This window comes from Acanthochromis polyacanthus, chromosome 14, assembly GCF_021347895.1.
Source record: "Acanthochromis polyacanthus isolate Apoly-LR-REF ecotype Palm Island chromosome 14, KAUST_Apoly_ChrSc, whole genome shotgun sequence".
Lineage (NCBI taxonomy): Eukaryota > Metazoa > Chordata > Actinopteri > Pomacentridae > Acanthochromis > Acanthochromis polyacanthus.
This window is the reverse complement of record NC_067126.1, coordinates 2,419,311-2,440,672: the sequence shown is the minus strand read 5'-3', so window position 1 is coordinate 2,440,672 and position 21,362 is coordinate 2,419,311. Positions and strand designations below refer to the sequence as shown.

Here is a 21,362-nt window from a genome sequence, read left to right as displayed (position 1 = left end):
CCTCAGCTTCACACAGCCTTTACAGTAACTCCAATCCAAATGTTGACCAGGTGAGATCTTCCTGTCTTTGCCTTTCAAAATAAAAGCACAGCAAAATTTCAAAATAAAAGCCTGTGAAAGACAGGAAATGCCAGTTAAACCTCTCAGCTTCACACAGCCTTTACAGTAACTCCAATCCAAATTTTGACCAGGTGAGATCTTCCTGTCTCTGCCTTTCAAAATAAAAGCACAGCAAATTTTCAAAATAAAAGCCTGTGAAAGACTGGAAATGCCAGTTAAACCTCTCAGCTTCACACAGCCTTTACAGTAACTCCAATCCAAATTTTGACCAGCTGAGATCTTCCTGTCTCTGCCTTTCAAAATAAAAGCACAGCACAATTTCAAAATAAAAGCCTGTGACGGACCAAAAAATAACCCTCTCCTGCCCAGCTCCGGACATGCACACATCCCGAGCCCCTCCCACGATTTCCGCATGCGGGAATTGTCTAGTTAGGGGCTCGGGCTTCGACACGAGCCACTCTCCTCTCCATTGCAAAGCAATGGGAGGAGAGTGGCTCGTGGCGAAGCCACGAGCCACTATTGTTCTCCTGCTGCGTTTATTATTATATTTTCTTCACGTTTCCGCCATTTTTCGGTCGCTAACTCGTCCCAGGGCTTTGAGAAAATCAAAACAAATTATATATCAAAACGTGCGGCTTCATCGGGAATCCCGGGCTATGACTTTTCTAAGACATTCGTCATTTTTTCGCAGAATTATTCGCAAAAAACTGCCAAAAAAGTCCCATAGAAAATGAATGGGGAGTGAAAAAAATCGGCTCAAAAAATCCACTTTTTTCCCAACGCCACTGCTTCGCCATACGTTCACCTAGAAACTTCATTTAACCATCAAAACGTAGTGATTTTTCTTGTCTCCGCAGGAATGTATTTTCTGTCAGGCTGAGATTTACAGTTTTTCATCAGTGAGTCCTCAAAAAAGTGAAAATTCTCAAAATCTGCTCTGTTTAGAGTGCGGCATGTCAGTTGGTAGAGTGGAGGAGAGGAGAAAAATCCGCCTGAAAATTTCCCGATCGCATCGCCCTCACGACCAAACCATAAGAGATAGGACAATGAAATTTGGTCAGATTGTATACAATTTTCCTGGGATTCAAATGAATCCAAGTTAGAAGATCTAGCTCTTTCTGAAGTGAAATGGCAGGCAGCAGTTTAGACCAAAGTCGCACCGTTCTCTCCATAGGAACCAATGTAAACTGAATCATCTGCCTCATGGAGGGACAGTGTTTTTTAAATCGCTGTAACTCGGTCATTTCTCACAATATTTGGAAAATAATTACATTTATGGTTAGCCACAGCCTTCCTCTCGCTCACGGTCATTTCGGTTTTCAGCTACCATTCACGGTTAGCCCACAGTTAGCGCCAGAACGAGACGTTGCGCGCTGCTGCTGAGAAGCACTTTTCTGCTGTCTGTGGCAGGCACCGTTGCTATGGTGGCCCATAGCAACCGCCCTTACACACGCGCAGGCATCGTCTCACGCACACACACAGACTCATTGGTGTGCCACACCCACCTTCACATCCAATACCTCCACAGGAGCTGCATTTCAGCCTGAAAATCAGTTCAACCTCTCAGCTTCACACAGCCTTTAGAGCAGAGCTGTCAACTCAGTTCCAACACACCTGATTCAAATGATCAGGCTCGTTATCAGGCTTCTGCTGAGCTTGATGATGAGCTGATTATTTGAATCAGGTGTGTTGTAAGAAGGAAACATCAAGAACACAGAGGATAGTGGTCCTCCAGGAACTGAGTTTGACACCCCTGCTTTAGAGTAACTCCAATCCCAATGTTCACCAGGTGAGATCTTCCTGTCTTTACCTTTCAAAATAAAAGCACAGCACAATTTCAAAATAAAAGCCTGCGACGGACTGAAAACTCCAGTTAAACCTCTCAGCTTCACACAGCCTTTACAGTAACTCCAATCCAAATTTTGACCAGGTGAAATCTTCCTGTCTCTGCCTTTCAAAATAAAAGCACAGCACAATTTCAAAATAAAAGCCTGCCACGGACTGAAAACTCCAGTTAAACCTCTCAGCTTCACACAGCCTTTAGAGTAAATATGCCTATCCCATGCTGCTCTGGACATGCACACATCCCGAGCCCCTCCCACGATTTCCGCGAGCGGGAATTGTCTAGTTAGGGGCTCGGGCTTCAACACGAGCCACTCTCCTCTCCATTGCAAAGCAATGGGAGGAGAGTGGCTCGTGGCGAAGCCACGAGCCACTATTGTTCTCCTGTTGAAAAAGCGTTTATTATATTTTATTATTATTAACGTTTCCGCCGTTTTTCGATTCATAACTCGTCCTAGGCCTTTGAGTGCACCAAAACAAATTATATATCAAAACGTGCGGCTTCATCGGGAATAGTGTGCTATGACTTTTCTAAGAAATTCGTCATTTTTTCGCAGAATTATTCGCAAAAAACTGCGCAAAAATTCCCATAGAAATGAATGGGGAGTGAAAAAAAATCGGCTTGAAAAATGCGCTGTCTTCCAAACGCCACTCCTTCGCCATACGTTCACCTAGAAACTTCATTTAACCATCAAAACGCAGTGATTTTTCTTGTCTTCGCAGGAATGTAGTTTATGTCAGGCTGACATTTACAGTTTTTGATCAGTGAGTCCTCAATAAAGTGAAAATTCTCAAAATCTGCTCTGGTTAGAGTGCGGCATGTCAGTTGGTAGAGTGGAGGAGAGGTGAAAAATCCGCCTGAAAATTTCACGATCGCATCGCCCTCACGACCAAACGATAAATGTTAGGGGAATGAAATTTGGTCAAATTGTAGACAAATTTCCTGGGATTCAAATGAATCCAAGTTTGAAGATCTAGCTCTTTCTGAAGTGAAATGTCAGGCAGCAGTTTAGAGCAAAGTCGCACCGTTCTCTCCATAGGAACCAATGTAAACTGAATCATCTGCCTCATGGAGGGACAGTGTTTTTTAAATCGCTGTAACTCGGTCATTTCTCACAATATTTGGAAAATAATTACATTTATGGAAAGCCACAGCCTTCCTCTCGCTCACGGTCATTTTGGTTTTCAGCTACCATTCACGGTTAGCCCACAATTAGCGCCAGAACGAGACATTGCGCGCTGCTGCTGAGAAGCACTTTTCTGCTGTCTGTGGCAGGCACCGTTGCTATGGGGGCCCATAGCAACCGCCCTTACACACGCGCAGGCATGTTCGCACGCACACACACAAACTCATTGGTGTGCCACACCCACCTTCACACCCAATACCTCCACAGGAGCTGCATTTCAGCCTGAAAATCAGTTCAACCTCTCAGCTTCACACAGCCATTGTTGCAGGGGTGTCAACCTCAGTTCCAACACACCTGATTCAAATGATCAGGCTCGTTATCAGGCTTCTGCTGTGCTTGATGATGAACTGATTATTTGAATCAGGTGTGTTGGAAGAGGGAAACATCTAGAACATAGAGGATAGTGGTCCTCCAGGAACTGACTTTGACACACCTGCTTTACAGTAACTCCAATCCAAATTTTGAGCAGGTGAGATCTTCCCTTCATGCAGTCAATAAGATCAGCACAGTGAAGCTGGCGCACCCTCTGTGCCTCTTTCACTTCCTCCTGTAATTTCAAAATTCATTTTTCACAAATAATTCTACAAAATGTGGGTCAATAGATCTTGGCTGGCTTTTCACCAGCCTTCAGCACCTCATTGTCTTCCCAGTCATGATTCTAAATAGATGGAACATTCCAAGATAAACATATCAAAACTACACTAAATGTTTATTGATATAGTCGGTGGTCTTCCAAATGCATCCAGTTGTATCTTCTGATGAAGTAATGCAATCTTGACGACTGTTACCTCTATGTCTTTGCCTGTTTGTCAAATAAATGAATACTAATTGATCAAAATAATTGTAAAATACAATAAAATAAGTAAATAAAATATATTAAATGAATACAGAAATGAATCAAAAATACTTGTAGTTAAAAATAATAATATAATAAAGCTTAAAATAAGTAAATGAAAACAATGATAAACAAAATATAGTTCAGGCAAACATTAAGTGAAAAATTCAAAAATAATTTAAAAATAAAAATACAAAATTTAATGTTTTCATTAGAAATGTCATAAAAATAACAATAATGCAAAACAAAATGAAAATTGTTTTAAAACTTAAAAAACAACAAAATATTCATGATAAAATAAAAAAGAAGTAAATAAAAATCAGAAACACAAACATGCAAAACTGCAAAGAAAAATAAATCTAATGAATAAAACTGAAATATAAATGCTAAATATTAATTTCCATCATAAATACAATAACAAAATACATAAATAAATAAAATATATTAAAATGATAAAACAAATTCAAAATGCATATCACAGAAATGAAAAACAATAAAGCTGAAAATACAATAAGTTTTATAAAAATCACAACAATACACAAAATAAAAGTAAGAAACAGCTAAAAAAACACAATAGTGCAAAAATAAAAATACTAATTAATTTTATAATTAAAAATAACTACAATAAAATATTCACAATAAAATAAAAAATAGTAAAATTAAAAAATCCAAAAGTCAAATATTAAATCACAAAAAATAAAATGAAAAATGTAAAGAATAAAATTAAAGCAAAAAATATAAATGCTAAATATTAATTAAATATTTTTAAAAATGTAATTAAATTAATCATTAAATAAAACAACAAAAATGGTAAAGTAAATAAAATGTATCAAAATAATAACATTAATAAATAAAAAATACACTTAATTAAAATAATAATAAAGTAAGTCTGAAAACAAAAGGTGAAGTTAAATGTGTTAGATCAGCCCCCAGGAGAGCAACACCTGTTTATGGAAGTTTAATAATTGAACTGGTATTTTTGTCAATTTTATAATTACATTGAAGTAAAAAATGAATTCCTCCCATTTTTTTGAATACATAATTTGGTATTGCATTCCACATTTTAACATTTTCTCTTATGAGGCAACATAACCAATTAATTTTGAACATATTATTCATATTATTAATAGATAGAGATAGATAGATAGATACTTTATTAATCTCCAAAGAGAAATTCACAGTTCCAGCAGCATGAAAGGTAAGAAGAAGAAAAAAACAATAAAAAACATGAGAACATGCAAGTTACAAATAAGACTATGAAAAGCAAAGTTATCATTTCTGGGTGGGCTTGAACCACCAACTTTTCAATTAACAGTTAAGTGCATTAACCAATTGCACCACAGAGACCACATATAAATTTGATTGTGTTATTAGTCATTAGTTGATTTCATCCTCTTTCGTTCACATATGGTTGTAATACTCTCTTTCTATGACTCTTTGGCTGTGTCCCAAATGGCATACTAACATACTACATACTCAATGAGTATATACTATATACTATGTACTATAAGTATGATTAGAATGCCAACCGTTCACACTGTAGTATACTACTACGTTTCCCATAATGCATTTCAAACCTCCGACGACAAAAACCGGAAGTACGGCTATCTACTGACACACACACACTGCACACAGAACCTTCTGGAAAAAATGCCTCTCCCAATGGGCGCCCGGCAACAGCCCAGCAACACCAATCAGCGGTGGCATCGAGGCCCCGGTGCACGTTCATTGGCACTTCTTTGAGATAAAGCCGCTGGCCGCTGGCAGCCAACGCCCTTTCTTCGGTTCCATTCAGAGGTAAGGCTGCGTACTTTTTCTCCTCCCTGCTAGCTTTAGCATAGTCTGATTCTGCACTATATCCTATTAAATATTATGCTCCAACTGAATCTAAATGCTAAGGGTAACAGTAGAAATGCATTCTGAAAGCTGAAGTGGAAAAACAAACGACAATATTTTTGGTATATTTCAATGTCTGCATTGGTCATGTTCAAGTTGCTATCATTAGCTTATTCAAAGGCGAGCTAGCCGTTAGCTCGATAGATAGCTTTTGGATAGCTAGATAGCTTTGTCTTTGTCTTTGTAAAATGTTGCTGCAACGGATAAAATAGCCTTTTCTGCCTCATAATGTTTGTTTGGAAAATAGCGTGGTTAAACTGGAGCTTTCATGCATTTTTCCAGTCTCTTGATGAGGGAGTGTGAAGCGCCTTTCTCCCTCAACTTCTAGCTTTGTTCACTTGAGTTGCACGGTTAGGTTTTGTGCTCTAAATGAATAGGGATGCTGACGGTCAGAGCAGAAAAATGTAAACTTGATGCTAATGTGTAGAAATGATGATTAAAGAAGTTGTAGTAGTATTTGCTTTTGTCATGTTCAAGTTGCTATATGTGCTTTGGGACGTTTTAATTTGCATCTATGTAGAACGGTTGTCTTAGTAAAATGGTGCTGTGATATCTCTTCTACCTCACTGTGTTTTCTGTAAAATAGTGTGGTTAAACAGGAGCTTTGCTATAACTGTTTTAGTCTATGATAATAGTAGAATCTTTGTATTTTTCCTTTAAATTGTCCAAAGCTGAAGAGAGTTCAGTAAACATGTCCTTTGCTTGCGATGCTCTGTTTGGTCCATAAACATTACAAATTATGGACATCAAATCATCCACCTTCAAAACTAAAATGATCCAGCAGCCTTTGTTTGAAGCTTTGGTTTCCAGAATATCACCATTAAATCTGTTTAAAAGTACTGCCACTCCAGCTGAATAATTGTATACAGGCAGTTATAGTAGCAGCAGCAGCAGCAGTACATGCATCTGCTGATGTGGGATTATTTCTGCCTTTTCAGCTTTTTAAAACACAGAAAATACACAAAGGATTTATCATTTCTTCACGATGTTGAAGCCTTAGTTTATACTGTGTTTATACATTTGTCTCTGTAAAATAGTGCTCTGACAGATGAAATATCGCTTGTACCTTGTAGTGTTTGCTTCAAAAGTAATGTGGTTAAATGTAACATTGACTACATTTTCTAGCAAATTTGATGTTAAAATTAATTAAGGTGCCAGTGCTTTGTTCCATTATGTTACAATCAGTTCTATCAGTCAATTGGAACATCATGATGAGTATAATATCGTTTAAGACATGTTGCATGAGGAAATGTTAACATACCATTAATTACAGTGTCATATTAATTCTCTGTGCTGTGTTAAAGACCAGTTCAGCTACTTTTGCTGCAGACATGTTGAGATTCTTCTTCTTTCTGAGAAAACATGCAGTAGTGCTTTAATTTAGCAGCCATTGTCTGGTCTTTAGCCCTTTTGTGTTTTGAATTAGTTGTTTCAGTTTGAGTCAGCAGTGCAAGTAGATTTTTCCCTCTGATGAAAAAATACATAGTGAGGACATTAGATGTGTCTTGTACATGCATGTTTTGCTGCTCATATTGGTGCTTACTGTTTCATAGCAGTGCTTTTAGATAACTGTTTTTTTTTTTTTCACCAGCCTTTGGACAGCCTTTTGGAGAGCCTCTGGATTGCCCTTGGACATCCTTTGGTCAACCACCTCTGCATCACCTCTGCATCACCTCGTATCCTTTCATCCATCCATCCATCCATCCATCCATCCATTTTGTGTGGCTTGTTCTCTCTCTCTCTCTCTCTCTCTCTCTTTGTCTCTCTCTCTCCCTGTGTTTGTGTGTCTCTCTTGTGCTCTTGTGCTGTCTTCCAGGATGCCTAGGAAGGGGAGACGCTCCCAGGCCCAGAAGCAGCGCTGGAGGAAGCTGGACGCGTCTGAGATGCCCACCCCTCCTGTCGACGCACCCCACTGCTCACGCTCTCCCCAGTACAAGGTATGTTTACACCCGAACTGACATGCTCACTTGTGCAATACAGAATGTGCTGAGTTGGACACGTTCATGGCATCCGTACGATGTAGAATTAAATAAGTGTATTCTTTGCTCACAGAAGGTTGGTTCCACCCTGCCGGCCGGACGGTTCTGGGAAGAGCGGCAGGCGCATGCAAACTTTATTGCATGTAAGTACTCAGCTGTTTTTATCATGAAATATCTTCACCAATCATATTTAGTGTACCACCAACAATTACCCGTTGAACACAGATTCTGCCGTTCTCATACAATAATAGAAAATGGTGATTGTTGTATGAGCTGTCTTTGTTTGAAATCCGTTTTAAATCCTCTTTTGCTCTGTCGTCTTGTGAACAGGCCGTGGCACCGGTTACCGCCACAAGGTGAAAAAATGGCCAACTTCACCCTTTACTGGGCGCAACCACAAGTTGGTCATTCCTCCTGAGCTCCCTGGAAAGAAGGTATAATTATTAATTGTTGCTGTTCGTTTTCTTAAAAAGTTCTTTTGACTTTCATACTAAAACTATGGTCTTTCTTTTGCAGTTCATTCTTCTTGTCGGGGACTCCCATCTACGTGCTCTTGTAGATGGCTTTATTCGGATGCCAGAGTCTCGGCTGAGCTTTGGCTTCCTGTCGACTCCGGGGGCCTCTGCTGCGGAAATTCGCACTGAGGTTCTGCACGCTGCAGTTCCTCGTGCACCTGATGCCGTCTGCGTCATGGCCCCTGGCAACAACCTGACCAGCACCACTGTGGAGAGGGCAGGGGTGGATTTTGCCAATCTCCTCACCACTTGTGGGAACCGCTGGTCCAAGGTTTTTGTGGTCGACTTTCCTCCCCGCCTGGTCGTTGACGTCCAACACCAGGACCTGCTTCGGCAGGAATACCATCGTGTGGCTGCTCGTATGGGTAAGAGGAAAAAGATTTTTTTTCATCCATTCCATTCACTGAATGAACAAACAAGAAAGACATGAACTACATTTCAACAATTCTCAAGTATCGGTGGATATTTTGGTGCAATGATGACTTTTTTTTTTTTTCAATTGTTTTTCAAGGTGTGAAGTTCTTCAACGCTGTGGAGCACTTCCCCCTGAGCAATTTGGTGCTGTGGAGCAAGGATGGTGTAAGTGTAGTATGTTGTGAAAAACAGTTGTTGATTGGATAAGTTTGGTTCACGGCAGATGTTCACTGACATTAAAACTGTTTGTATGTGTGTTTTCTTTTTTAATTTCTTATTAATGCAGGTCCATCTGAGTGATCGTGAGGGGATGGGGATCCTCGTCCAGTTGTTCTGGTCCGCTGCCAACGAGCAACTGGGGACACCACTTCCTTCGCCCCGGATCCCTCCTCAACCTCCAGTTCGGAAAGCTACACCCGAATTGGTCGTGAGAGAGAGATCCCCTGCTCCACCCAGCCCGAAACCCCGTGAGCAGAGGAAAATGGGTCAGGGCGGCAAGGTAATTGATAAATTGCTTTATGTTTTTTAGACTTTTTTTTTTTTTTAAGACAACTGTGACATCATGTATTGTGATAATAATATGTGTACTGTGGTTAAAAAAAAAATTACATTTATAATTTACTGTGACGCTTTCTGTGATTGCAGACGAGCCATCCTCGGGAACCTCCCCGGTCCAGAGGTTCACCAAAGCCCAGGATGGCTCAACAGCAGGTTTGTGATTCTTCAGATATTTCTTTTGGATGCTATTGGTTGTTTTTTTGACAGCACAAACTGTAATTAGTAGTGTCTGCCTTGTGTTTTACAGGTGGAGGAGAGCTTTCTTCCGCTGAACCCCGTCTGGTTCAGCAGCACAGCCCTAAGTGCCATGGAGAAAGTGTCTCCCTCCCTGTCTTGCCTGGCGGACTTCAAGGCTTCTCCTAAGCCAAAGAAGGTAATTTGATTGATTAAAATTTTATCTCCCGCAGAAGGATTGTATGAATGCTCAAACATGTAATTCCTGACAGTTAATTCTGCACCTTTTTTTTTAGTGTCATCTGCAATTAAGTAAAACTAGTTCATAACAACAGCCACAAATAATAACAGACTTGAATCAGCTAAATAGAAATGTATTTGTAAATTGTTTGATAGCTGTTCAACTCGATTTAATTGGTATCTCATTTGGTTGGCACAGGTGGCGTCCCCTGCAGTTCTGCGCGGCTGCCCGCGGAACACTACTCCTTCTTCTGCTTCTTCTCCAGTGAACAAGGTACATTACTTTCTGACACAACTGTCACACACTGCACATTTGGAGCTCTTTCAGTTGCAGCATGCACAGTGTCACAACAAGGCGAGTAGACTGTGCTCATTGTCTGAAATGCTGTGATTTGTCAGGAGCCTGGAACGCCTCCAGCTCTGCGTTCCTGGAGATCAGAGGAGGACGCCCCTTCAGGCTTGACCACCGCAACTCAGGCGGTAAGTTGTCTTTCCTTTGGGTTTGGATTTTGATTGAAAACATGAATCAACTTCACAGTTAGTTTGTTTGTGTGAAAGAGAGGCAGTAACAACACTTGTTTCTGGGATGCATTTCTTTAAACTTCAGTAATTAATGTTTAATTGATGTTTCTGATGGTGCAGGTGGCTGCTCGGGCAGCAGTGAGACTGCCCAGGACCCCGGACGGGCACCCCCCCCACTGCCCAACTGCAGTGCATGATGTAAGCTTCCTCTGACCACATGCTGACTCCATTCCACAGGCATCTACATTGTCCACACTGACACTTGCTATGTTTTTTTTCTCATCTGTCATCAGCTGTTTGACTCACCCCCGGCCAGATTGTCCTGCAGTTGGGGCAAGACAGAAACCCCTCTCTGTTCTCCCATTGCAAAGGTAAGGATTACTCCTCTTCTCATCAATATGTATCATCTGACTGAAAATCATCGTCATTTCACTGAAGTTTTGTTGTTCTGTGTTTAGATGGCCAAGATGATGACCCCCTCACCAGATGGACAGGCCCGGACAGCTGATGATGCGGGCTGCAAGCCTCCTTCTCCTGAGAAGGTATATTTACCTCTCTATAATCAATTAAAAGAACATTACAAAGCAGGCATCTCCATTTGTGGCCATTTTTGTCGTTCCTGTTTTTTTCTGGCACATTTACTGTATAATCACAATTCCAATGAAGCGCTAGCGTTAGGAAAATTGAAGCTACTAGCGAGCTATCAGCTACCCATCTAGCTTATTCGTTAGCTTTCTATCTTTCGGGTAGCTAGCTTTGGGACAACTGAAACTCCTGGCAGCTAGCACTCTTGCTTATTCAAGGGCGAGCGAGCTGTTACCTAGAGAGATAGCTTTTGGATAGCTAGCTTTTAGACAACTGATGCTATTTAGTCGTTAGCCAACTATCTAGCTATCGTGTTGCTTTATTTTTTAAGTGTCACTGTTATTGTCTTTTATCAGATGACCCGAACACCGACTCCATCACAAGCCCAGTGGCCCTGGTTCATGACAGCTCCATCCACATCAGCTGATACACCAACAGACAAGGTAAGTTTATTCCTCTATGATAGAGTATTTTTTTTGTAAAATCATGATAGTTGTTTTTTTTTTTTTTTTTTGGTTTACTGCAGTTAAAAATATTTTTTGGCAGTTGAGAGAACTGTTATTATGCTGGTCACAATACAATAAGCTACCTGTAATGCTGTGTTGTGTGCCATTGCTTTCACAAAGCATCTCTTGTTTCTAATCAGGGTTTTACATTAGCACTAGCCACTGGCAAAATTCATGCAGAAAAGGTTTTGGTGAATAAAATATTTACATCACTTGCCATTGGCATGGTGTAAAAGTCAGTGGAATACTGACTTTGCTATGTAATTGCATTTCAGACAAACAGGAAAAGTATGTAGTTCAGGCAGTCTTCAGTAGCCTTCAGTCTGTACAGTAATGTTGATCCCATGACCATCAACTGTCTGTTAGATGAAACAACTCTGATGCTGCAGTCCTAAGTTGTCTGCTCAAAGCACCCTCCTTAAGCCTCCTCATAAACATTGAAGCAAGTTCCATTATGTTAAAATAGTAATGTCATGTTGAAATCTGTCTTGATGTCTACAGAATAGGAGCTCACTAGTAAATTAAATTAGGTGACATAGGGTTATGTGTTCATGGTCTCAGAAAAATTGTAAGTCATTATGATCTGTCCAAATGTAATTTCAAGAAAAAAAGAAAATGTTACAGTGCCCTGGAAAAAAATCCCGGAGGGAAATTCTACAAATAATACAATAATACAACAAAACACACAGACACCTATATATCTATGTACACACACACACTGTGTATATATATATATATATATATATGTATATATATATATATATATAATGTGTGTGTGTGTGTGTGTGTATAGGGAAAGAGAGATGGTGTGTGTGTAAAGTATATATAAAATATATATTGTTAATATGTATAATATGTTATATACATAATATACACATATACATAAAATGCGTTATTGCAATAAACATACACATATGTATATTAAACTAGCTAAGGTAATAGTAAGCAATAATACGCTAAAATAATACAAGATTTCCATAAATTGGTGAGAGGATGTTCATAATGTATGAACAATAAAAGTTGTCACTGAAACATTAAATCATATGATCCTTTAACTGAAGACACAATCAACACATTTCTAAAAGCTAGTACTAATGCTGAACTTGAAAAAAATAAGCTGTCTGAATAAATAATGAAAATATAATAATTACCGATCACAATTTGTCATAATTTCAGGATAAAACCAGGAGCGAGAGTCGCCGTGTGGAGTCAGTCCGGGCCAGTCATTCTCAGAATGATAGGAGGTACAAGGTATTTTCCCGCAACCATCAGTGTAGCTGTAACGCTTTGACATTTCTGGCATACCACACTGAGGGCTGTCAGTTCACCAGGACTACACTCGATAGAGTCCTGGCTCAGGGAGACGCGCTGTATGTCGGAGTCAAACAGCAGTTGATTCGCGACAAGACCTTCCAGAGCAATCACCTGACAGTCGAGGAGATGCCAAAACAAGTCCTCACAGACAGACATTTGTATAATGTCAACATGCGTGACATCAGGTGTGGCTTTTTGAAAGCTAAAGTATCGAGCCCTGGAAGACGGCAGTGGTGGCTTCCGCTTGCCAACCAGCTGGAGTGTCTATCAGCAGAGGTTAATCGGGCTATAATCGTCATTTCACCCGAGGTTATCGCTGTTTTCCGTGATCAGTCCGGGAGGTATGGAGTGTTTGATTCCCACTCCAGAGACTCCAGAGGATTACCCTCTCATTCCGGTAAGGCGATCGTTATGACTTTTGCGGAACTCAGTGACCTGGCTAACCACCTCCACACACTCTTTAGAGACCGTGGAGACTCTGCGAGTTACGAGTTTGTCCCGGTATCTTTTCAGACTGACAGCCCCAGTGCCCCACATCCTCAACAATCCCCGGAAACCGAGGTTCAACATGAAGTGTCTGAACCTGCTCTCCTCGCATTGCAGGCAGACAGTGGGACGGCTGTCAAAATTGAGGAGGATGTTAAAGGTTCCTCAGCTGTCCCACAAGCAACAAAGCTCTCTAAATTCAACAAAGATCGGAGGCAAAAAGCCAAGAGGAGAGCATGTGAAAAAAAGGAACAAGTGAAAGAAAAAATTGGGAAAAAAACTTGTGAAAGAATCAGGTATGCCAGCTGTGCCGAATTTCGCAGGAAAAAAATTCAGGCACAGAGTAAGTGTATGCAAAAGAACCGTGAACAACGGCTTTTGTCTTCCAAAAAATACTATGCAAAGTTTATCGTCAAACTGCGAAACCAAGTAAAAAACAAATACATGACAGATTCTGCTTTTCGGAGCAGGCAAAAAAATTATGTTGTCAAGCGGTACAGCACAGATCCGGCCTTTCAGAACAGGCAAAAAAACTATTTTGTCAAGAGATACAGCACGGATCCTGCCTTTCGGAACAGGCAAAAGAACTATGTTCTCAAGAGGTACAGTACGGATCCAGCCATTATGAACAGGCAGAAAAAATACCTTGTCAAGAGGTACAGCACAGATCCTGCCTTCCGGAACAGGCAGAAAAATTATCTTGTCCAGAGATACAGGAAGGATCCAGAGTTCAGGCTACATCATATTCAACGCTGTAGCCTGCTCAGAAGACGCATGTTGGCTGCCAATCCTGACATGCATCAGAAGTTGCAGCGAGCACTGAGCATCAGGCGGAAATACCGACAGCTCGGAACCTCTCGCCAGCCAGTGCTCACTTCAGTGATGGCAGCGGCAATAGCAGCATTCCGTGAGACCGTCAGCCACGGACCAACATACGTCTGCACCGTCTGCCACAGGACTATGTTTCCAAATCAAGTCAAGTCATGCAAGAGAGTTAAATACTCCACCAATGTCGACGTGGCACAGGCTTGCTTGACTGGAACATATGTGCATGTCTGTGACGCTGAGTGCTCCTCCCCTTGCTCAATGCCACCAGAGAGACTGCAGGAGTGGATCTGCCACAACTGTGACAGCCACCTCAGCCGTGGGAGGATGCCAACACATGCAGTAGCAAACAATTTAGAGTTGGCACCCATTCCCCCGGAGTTGGCCCAACTCAACGTGCTGGAGAGACAGCTCATCGCTAAAATCCTCCCGTTTGCTAAAATCATCGCCTTACCGAAAGGACAGCAGCGAGCAGTCCACGGAGCTGTTGTGTGCGTTCCATCGGAAGTGGAAAGCGTTGTCAACAGTCTTCCACGTCCTCTCCCAGAAGCACAGCTACTGCAGGTGAAATTAAAGCGTCACATTCGATTCAAAGGTTACCAGCACTTTTACACTGTCAAAATGAAGAATGTGCTGGTAGCCCTGGAAAAACTCAGAGAGCAGCACTCTGAGTATTCCGATGTGACCATCGACCAAGAGGCCACGTTCCAAAATCTCCTCCACGACTCAGACAACGAGTGCACGGATGATGCACAGTGGGGAGAAGACGGCATGCTCGACGAGGAGCTGCTGGAGGTGGCTGATGGCTACACTGAGCCAGACTTGGCCGATTTTGTGTCAGCCGCAGGAACGAGTCGGCCAGAAGACGACCAAAGACGCAATGCTGACATGCCATCACCAAGCACTGAGCTGGAAAACCTGTCCAATGATGTCACGAGAGAAACCCTCTTGGAAGAGTCTGCCGACGACATAGACTCTCGGCACGACAGCATGGATGCTGCCCAGTGGGGAGAAGACATCTTGGACCAAGAGCTGCTACAAGTGTCTGACAGCTACCAGACCAATTTAGCTGCAGACACAGCCACCGAACAGCAGGAGGAGCTAAGACCTGGACTTGCTCTGGACACCTGCATGCAGCCACCAGACATTGCACAGGAAATCCTTTCCTATGGAGATGGCATTTTCAGCGTTGCCCCTGCTCAAGGCAACAAACCTGTGGGATTTTTTGCAATCCCCAAACTGGAAGCCATGGCGTTCCCTGTGCAGTTTCCCACAGGAGAGAACACGCTGGATGAAGACCGTCCCATCAAGCTTTCACCCAGCAGATACTTCAACGCCAGGCTTTTCGGGGCAGACACGCGGTTTGCTGAGGACCAAACTTACCTTTTCTTTGCGCAGTTTGTAACGGAGACGAACCTCGCGAGAGGAAGTATGTCGATACAAATGCGCAAAGGAAAGATGCGCACAAAAGACGGGCGTGCCATCAAAAACTCCATGCTCCAGGACAAAGAGGAGGTGGAGAGATTAATTCAGGCCAAAGAGGCCATGCGATTTATGCAGCCTCTGAGAGGCACACCCGCATATTGGAATAAAAGCCTGAGAGATTTGCATGCTATGCTCAGGCAACTCGGCAAACCGACGTTCTTTTTGACTTTTTCGGCAGCTGAGATGAGATGGCCTGAAATAATTGGGGTCATCAAATCTCAGCAAGGACAAACACTTGGTGACTTTTCCGAACTGGACTGGAAAGCCAAGTGTGACATTTTGCGCAGTAACCCGGTCACCGTAATGCGCATGTTTGAAAAACGCGTGGATGCCCTTATGGCAAAGTTGATCCTCTCACCAGCGCGGCCCATCGGCGAGGTGGAGGATTATTTTTACCGCGTGGAATTTCAGGCCCGCGGAAGCCCACACATTCACATGCTAGTGTGGGTCAAAGACGCCCCTGTGTACGGCGAGGACTTGGACCACACCGTATGCAGGTTCATTGACCGCCACATTTCCTGCCAGATGCCTGACCCCGAGAAGGACCCGGAGCTCCACAAAATCGTCTCGGAGGTTCAGGTACACAGCAGGAGCCACACCGGCTCTTGCCGAAAGGGAAACGTGGCGTGTCGTTTTGGCTTCCCCAAGCTGCCATTTGATATCACCTGGATCACGGAGCCCTTTACTGCGGATGTGGAAATGGAAGATGGTCAAGACCAGGAAGAGGTGATGAAGGAACGGAGGGAGCAGATCCGTCGGCAGCAAAGGGAAGCAAAGGAAAAGCTTCGGCACCTGAGAGAGCTCCTCATGGATCCGAAGGCCTCCTTCGAGAGCTTGTCAGATCTCCTCCGTCGATGCAACTTCGAACACGACGCCTATATGAAGTGCGCTGAAAATCTGACAAGCGGGAGCGTGGTCATGCTGAAGCGGCAGCCCAAGGAGTGTTGGGTTAACGCATATAACCCAGACCTTCTCCGCGCTTGGAACGCAAACATGGACATCCAGTACGTCCTGGACGAGTACTGCTGTGCCATGTACATGATGTCATACATCACCAAGCCGGAGCACGAGATGACCGAGTTCCTGAACTCGGTCGTGAAGACCAGCAGAGAGTCTGCCTTTAACCAATGTGAGGAAATGCGAAAGATCATGCAGGCCTATGCGAAGCACAGAGAGGTCAGCGCCCAGGAGGCAGTGGCTCGCACGTGCAGCTTGCCCCTGAAAAAGTGCTCGCGGTCTGTGATTTTCCTCTCGACGGACGAGGAAGCCATGAAGATGAGTCTTCCTATGAGTCGCCTGAAGGACATGGCTCCTGACTCTGAAGAGGTCTGGATGTTGGGGATACCTGAGAAGTACCTGTTCAGACCAAAGACTCCCGAGTTTCAGGGGATGTGCCTGGCTGAGTTTGCATCAGACTACCGGGTAGTCTACGGCGAACAAGTACAGGGCCCCAGTGCCATTGCCCTTTTGTGTGACAAAGGATATATTGCCAAGAGGACAGCCGGAAAACCAGCAGTCATTCGATATGCGCGCTTCTCTGAGACCAAGGCACCAGAGAAACATTTCAGACGACTGCTAAAGCTGTACCTCCCCCACCGATCTGACGATGAACTCAACGACGGGGGTCGCACCTCGTACGAAGAGTTCTACAAATCGCGACGCGACGTCAAGGACATCGTGGAGCACAACAGGAAGCGATTCGAGGGACGAGGCGCAGGCATGGATAAGGCACTCCAGAACGTCCAGTTCGGTCCGGTCCTCAACGCTTGGAACACGTTCGCACCCGAGGTTGAGGCGCTGCGGACAGAGGCTTGCTCATGAGAGCCGTCTCTGACGGCAAAGATTGCCCGCCAGGAACGCTACACGTCTTTGCCACCAACAAGCAGGTAGATGGTCACAACGCAGCCACCGTGGCCTCCCTGCTTAAAGGGGACGTCAAAATAGCGGCCGAGGACTACAGGAAGGATGTCGCTACCGGCAGGAAGGTGCCTGTGCCCAACATCAAAGGCACCAAGAGAGATTTGCCTGACAGCATAATGGCAGCTGAAGGAGCAAGAGTTATGCTGATCAGGAATCTCAACGTGGAGGATGGCCTTGTCAATGGAACCTTTGGGACCATCTCCACCATTGTGCCTGAGAGACGTGACCCCAAAGTCGTGAGGTTCCTTGGACTTAAGCTGGACAATTCCACAGCAGGACAGACTCTCCGCAAGAAGCTTCTGGGCCCCTCGGACGACTTGGTCTACGTCGAAAGATCCGAGGAGAGCATCGGTCGCAAGGGCGGAGTCGTGAGACGTCAGTTCCCCGTCAAGCTGGCCTTTGCGTGTACAGCCCACAAAGTTCAGGGAATGACGGTGACGTCGGCTGTCGTGAGCCTGAAACGCATGTTTCAGCCAGGCATGGCATATGTGGCGCTTAGTCGCACCACTTCTCTTCAAGGTCTCACCATCACCGACTTTGATGAAACAAAGATCTATGCTGACCCTGCCATTACGACAGCTTTGGAAGACATGCGCAGCGCGAGTTTCCAGAGTGTTACTCCGCTGTTGCACCACTTGAACCGGACAGAGCGACCAGATGCAGAGGTGACAATCGTACATCATAACACCCAAGGGCTTCCATCTCACATGGTGGACCTGAAGTTGCATCACGAACTCAGGTTGGCAGATGTGCTTTGTCTCACCGAGACACATCTGTCAGGGTCCTCTGTATCCTCGTCCTTTGATCTGGAGGGATACACTGTGTTTCACCGCAGCAGACAGGCGTCTTACACCACGTGCAGGGACATGGCGGCAAAGGCCGGGGGTGGAGTTGCCGTGTACTGCAGGACCGCTCTGATGGCGGAGGCGCCGAGCTGCATGGTACGTGTCACAGATCTGGAATGTCTGGTCGTAAAGGTTGAGGTCCCAGTCAAAGTGCTAATAGCAACTGTGTATAGACCCCCAGATTTTGGTTTGCAAAAGTTTCTGCCAAACCTGAACGCTCTCTTGGACACATTGGAACTGATGGATCACCAGCCCATTGTTGTTTGTGGTGACTTCAATGAAGACCTCCTTTCCAGAGGCAAAAAAAGCATAAGAGATGCACTTCTGTCCAGGGGCTACAACCAATTGATCACAGAGTCTACCACAGACAAGAACACTGTGATTGATCACATTTACATTTCCCAACCTGAGAAATGTGTTCAGTCAGGTGTTCTCCAAACATATTATAGCTATCACAGTCCGGTCTATTGCATTTTGACTGGCGAAAGCCTCACCAGCCAACACTGATTTCATGATGGTCGTACTTTTGTCCCATCTCCAGTTACATTTTCAAAATTTTTTCTTGGTTCAATGTCTTGGCTGGAAATCTATTCTGTTCAGTCCCATTTTACAGTTGTGTCACACATTTTTCATGTGACTCAGTGTTGTGGCACATTGTGCTGCTGTTGTTTTTTTCTTGGTATGTTTTGTTCTGTTTTTTGAGTTCCAGGTCTGAGGGGGTCCAGAAGGTGCAGTGGCGAGATCGGACGTCCTCCCAGAAGTCCCCTCCTCTCGGACGCCCAGTCCCTTTGGAAGTCCTCAACAGCCTCCCCATAGGCATGTCTCAGGTAGGAGCAAGTGTTCAATAGATATTTTTTCTAATCGTGCACACCAATTTACTTAATTAAAGAAAAATGTCAAACTAATTGATATTAATTTGCCACTCTTGATTCTTCACCTTTTAGAATTTGGACTTGGCTTCCTGTGGTCCAGGGAGCGGGGTGTGTAGTGTGCAGTGTCGGCCGACGGCCTGTATAGGTCCGGTAACGGCTGCAGCTCCACATCTGCTTCCACTGCCTGCTACGACGGGACATGCCTCAGGTAAAAACCGCAGTACAGATTTGCACTTGTTTCACATTTCAATTTTCCCAGTTAATTTTGATCTTTTAACACCCACAGACAACACAGAAGACCACCAGAAGGCTGGAGAAAATGGGACTTCAAATGAATGTTGTAAATAAATGTTAAAATAAAAAATGTATACATATATGAAAATATTTCAAGTCTGAAGTGTATTCTTAGGTTGCTATAATAGTACTACATGTACAGTATTTTGTATTGTATTGTTATATCGGTCTTTCTCTTTATGTATATGGGTCATTCCAGAATTGGAGGACAATTTAGGCATCCTAACCTTTGAAAAATCTACCCTTTATTTCATATTTTTCTGTCATGTCTTTAAGAAAACCAGGTAGGAAGCCATCAAATGTGATTCGGCCAGCTCAAGCATTACAGTTACACTTTTTATGAAATGTTTTATTTGATGTGTGCCATGCATAGTGTAACCCTGTTATGAATACTCAGGAACCTGAAAGTTTTTTTTTTTTTTCAAAAATGTTTAATAAATCCTTTACCATTAAGTAAAGAAGGCCACATGCACATTGGATAATCATTTAATTTCAGTTAAGATTTGACCTATTTAAACAACTTTTGAACTCTGGCATGCCCAACTTTTCAATATTTGCATGTTTTTTTTTGTATTTAATTGCAAATATTTGCTCAAATCTATTACAAATTAAATCATTCAAACCACTAAAAGGACAATAGGTCAAACCCTCATGAGTTTGGGAAAATCATTTAAGATTATTTTGTTAAAAAATATTTGGTAACAAGGTTGAAATTAGAGTAACATGGTTGAATAGATCCATTACTACTTATTATAGATCATAACATAAATGTGATAAACACATACTCAGGACCACAGGAATGTTGTTTAATAACATGCTGTGTATTAACCTGCAATGCCTATCATTCAATTTCTTGCATATTTCAAATATTAGGTTTTGGTGCTTTCTCTTTCATATAGGTGTAACTATAACAAGCTGGAATGTATGATATGAACATATTTTCAATAAAGGATCAGTGAGTAGGAATGAGACATCAACATGTCACTAAGACCGCAACTGGACCTGATCAAATATTCAATAGTCAAACATGAAAACAGTAGTACTGTAGGCAGACATCTATAAAAATGAATGAGGATGTCAAAGGTAGTCATGAACAACTGATCAATGTCATAGAAAGCTGATGTCCAGGTTTAAATTCCGTGGCTGGCCAGAGCATCCCACACCTCTCTTGCAATGGCCATATGACATGAGGTAACATTCTCTGGAGGAGGAATGAGGGACAGCACATTCTCAAAGGGATACCAATGAAGATCATCCCCCAATGGCCAGAAGAAACGATTTTCCCCCACTCTGCATACATTTCACCTGGCAGTGGTGCGACAGACTGGAAAACGCCAGGTAAACCTCTCAGCTTCACACATCCTTAAGAGTGACTTCAATCCAAATTTTGACCAGGTGAGATCCTCCTGTCTCTGCCTTTCAAAATAAAAGCACCACACAATTTCGAAATTAAAGCCTGCCACAGACCGGAAAACGCCAGTTAAACCTCTCAGCTTCACACAGCCTTTAGAGTAACTCCAATCCAAATTTCGACCATGTGAGATCTTCATGTCTCTGCCTTTGAAAATAAAAGCACAGCACAATTTTAAAATAAAAGCCTGCGACGGACCGGAAAATGCCAGTTAAACCTCTCAGCTTCACACAGCGTTTAGAATAAATACGCCGCTCCGGACATGCACCCATCCCGAGCCCCTCCCACGATTTCCGCATCAGCGGGAATTGTCTAGTTAGGGGCTCGGGCTTCGGCACGAGCCACTCTCCTCTCCATTGCAAAGCAATGGGAGGAGAGTGGCTCGTGGCGAAGCCACGAGCCACTATTGTTCTCCTGCTGCGTTTATTATTATATTTTCTTCACGTTTCCGCCGTTTTTCGGTCGCTAACTCGTCCTAGGGCTTTGAGAAAACCAAAACAAATTATATATCAAAACGTGCGGCTTCATCGGGAATAGTGTGCTATGACTTTTCTAAGACATTCGTCATTTTTTCGCAGAATTATTCGCAAAAAACTG

General features: G+C 43.1%; 2 protein-coding genes across 5 annotated transcripts in view; one reads left to right on the top strand and one right to left on the bottom strand.

Annotated features, from left to right (window-relative positions):
• LOC127537039 (NACHT, LRR and PYD domains-containing protein 3-like) overlaps positions 1–21,362 on the bottom strand; it is a 246,767-nt gene that overhangs the window by 25,990 nt on the left and 199,415 nt on the right. The gene's annotated exons all lie outside the window — the stretch shown is intronic.
• On the top strand, positions 7,038–19,444 carry LOC127537040 (uncharacterized). 3 transcript variants are annotated; one of them, XM_051958722.1, is made up of 18 exons: positions 7,038–7,757; positions 7,873–7,942; positions 8,130–8,233; positions 8,316–8,679; positions 8,826–8,893; positions 9,015–9,227; positions 9,374–9,439; positions 9,534–9,659; positions 9,900–9,974; positions 10,100–10,180; positions 10,343–10,420; positions 10,516–10,593; positions 10,681–10,764; positions 11,164–11,250; positions 12,490–12,557; positions 18,898–19,015; positions 19,133–19,268; positions 19,347–19,444. In XM_051958722.1, the coding sequence occupies exons 1-18, from the start codon at positions 7,638–7,640 to the stop codon at positions 19,406–19,408; spliced, it is 1,998 nt and encodes a 665-aa protein (XP_051814682.1). In that variant the 5' UTR covers positions 7,038–7,637; the 3' UTR covers positions 19,409–19,444. The 3 variants fall into 3 exon arrangements, with proteins under 3 accessions (XP_051814682.1, XP_051814684.1, XP_051814683.1); XM_051958724.1 differs by lacking the exons at positions 19,133–19,268; positions 19,347–19,444 and having other exon boundaries at positions 7,044–7,757; positions 12,490–12,564; XM_051958723.1 differs by lacking the exons at positions 19,133–19,268; positions 19,347–19,444 and having other exon boundaries at positions 7,044–7,757; positions 12,490–12,564; positions 18,892–19,015.

Coding starts and splice junctions, on each gene's coding strand:
- LOC127537040 (XM_051958722.1), top strand. CDS start 7,638: ATGCCTAGGAAGGGGAGACGCTCCCAGGCCCAGAAGCAGCGCTGGAGG. Junction 9,228..9,373: donor AAATGGGTCAGGGCGGCAAG/GTAATTGATAAA, acceptor CTGTGATTGCAG/ACGAGCCATCCTCGGGAACC. Junction 11,251..12,489: donor CTGATACACCAACAGACAAG/GTAAGTTTATTC, acceptor TCATAATTTCAG/GATAAAACCAGGAGCGAGAG.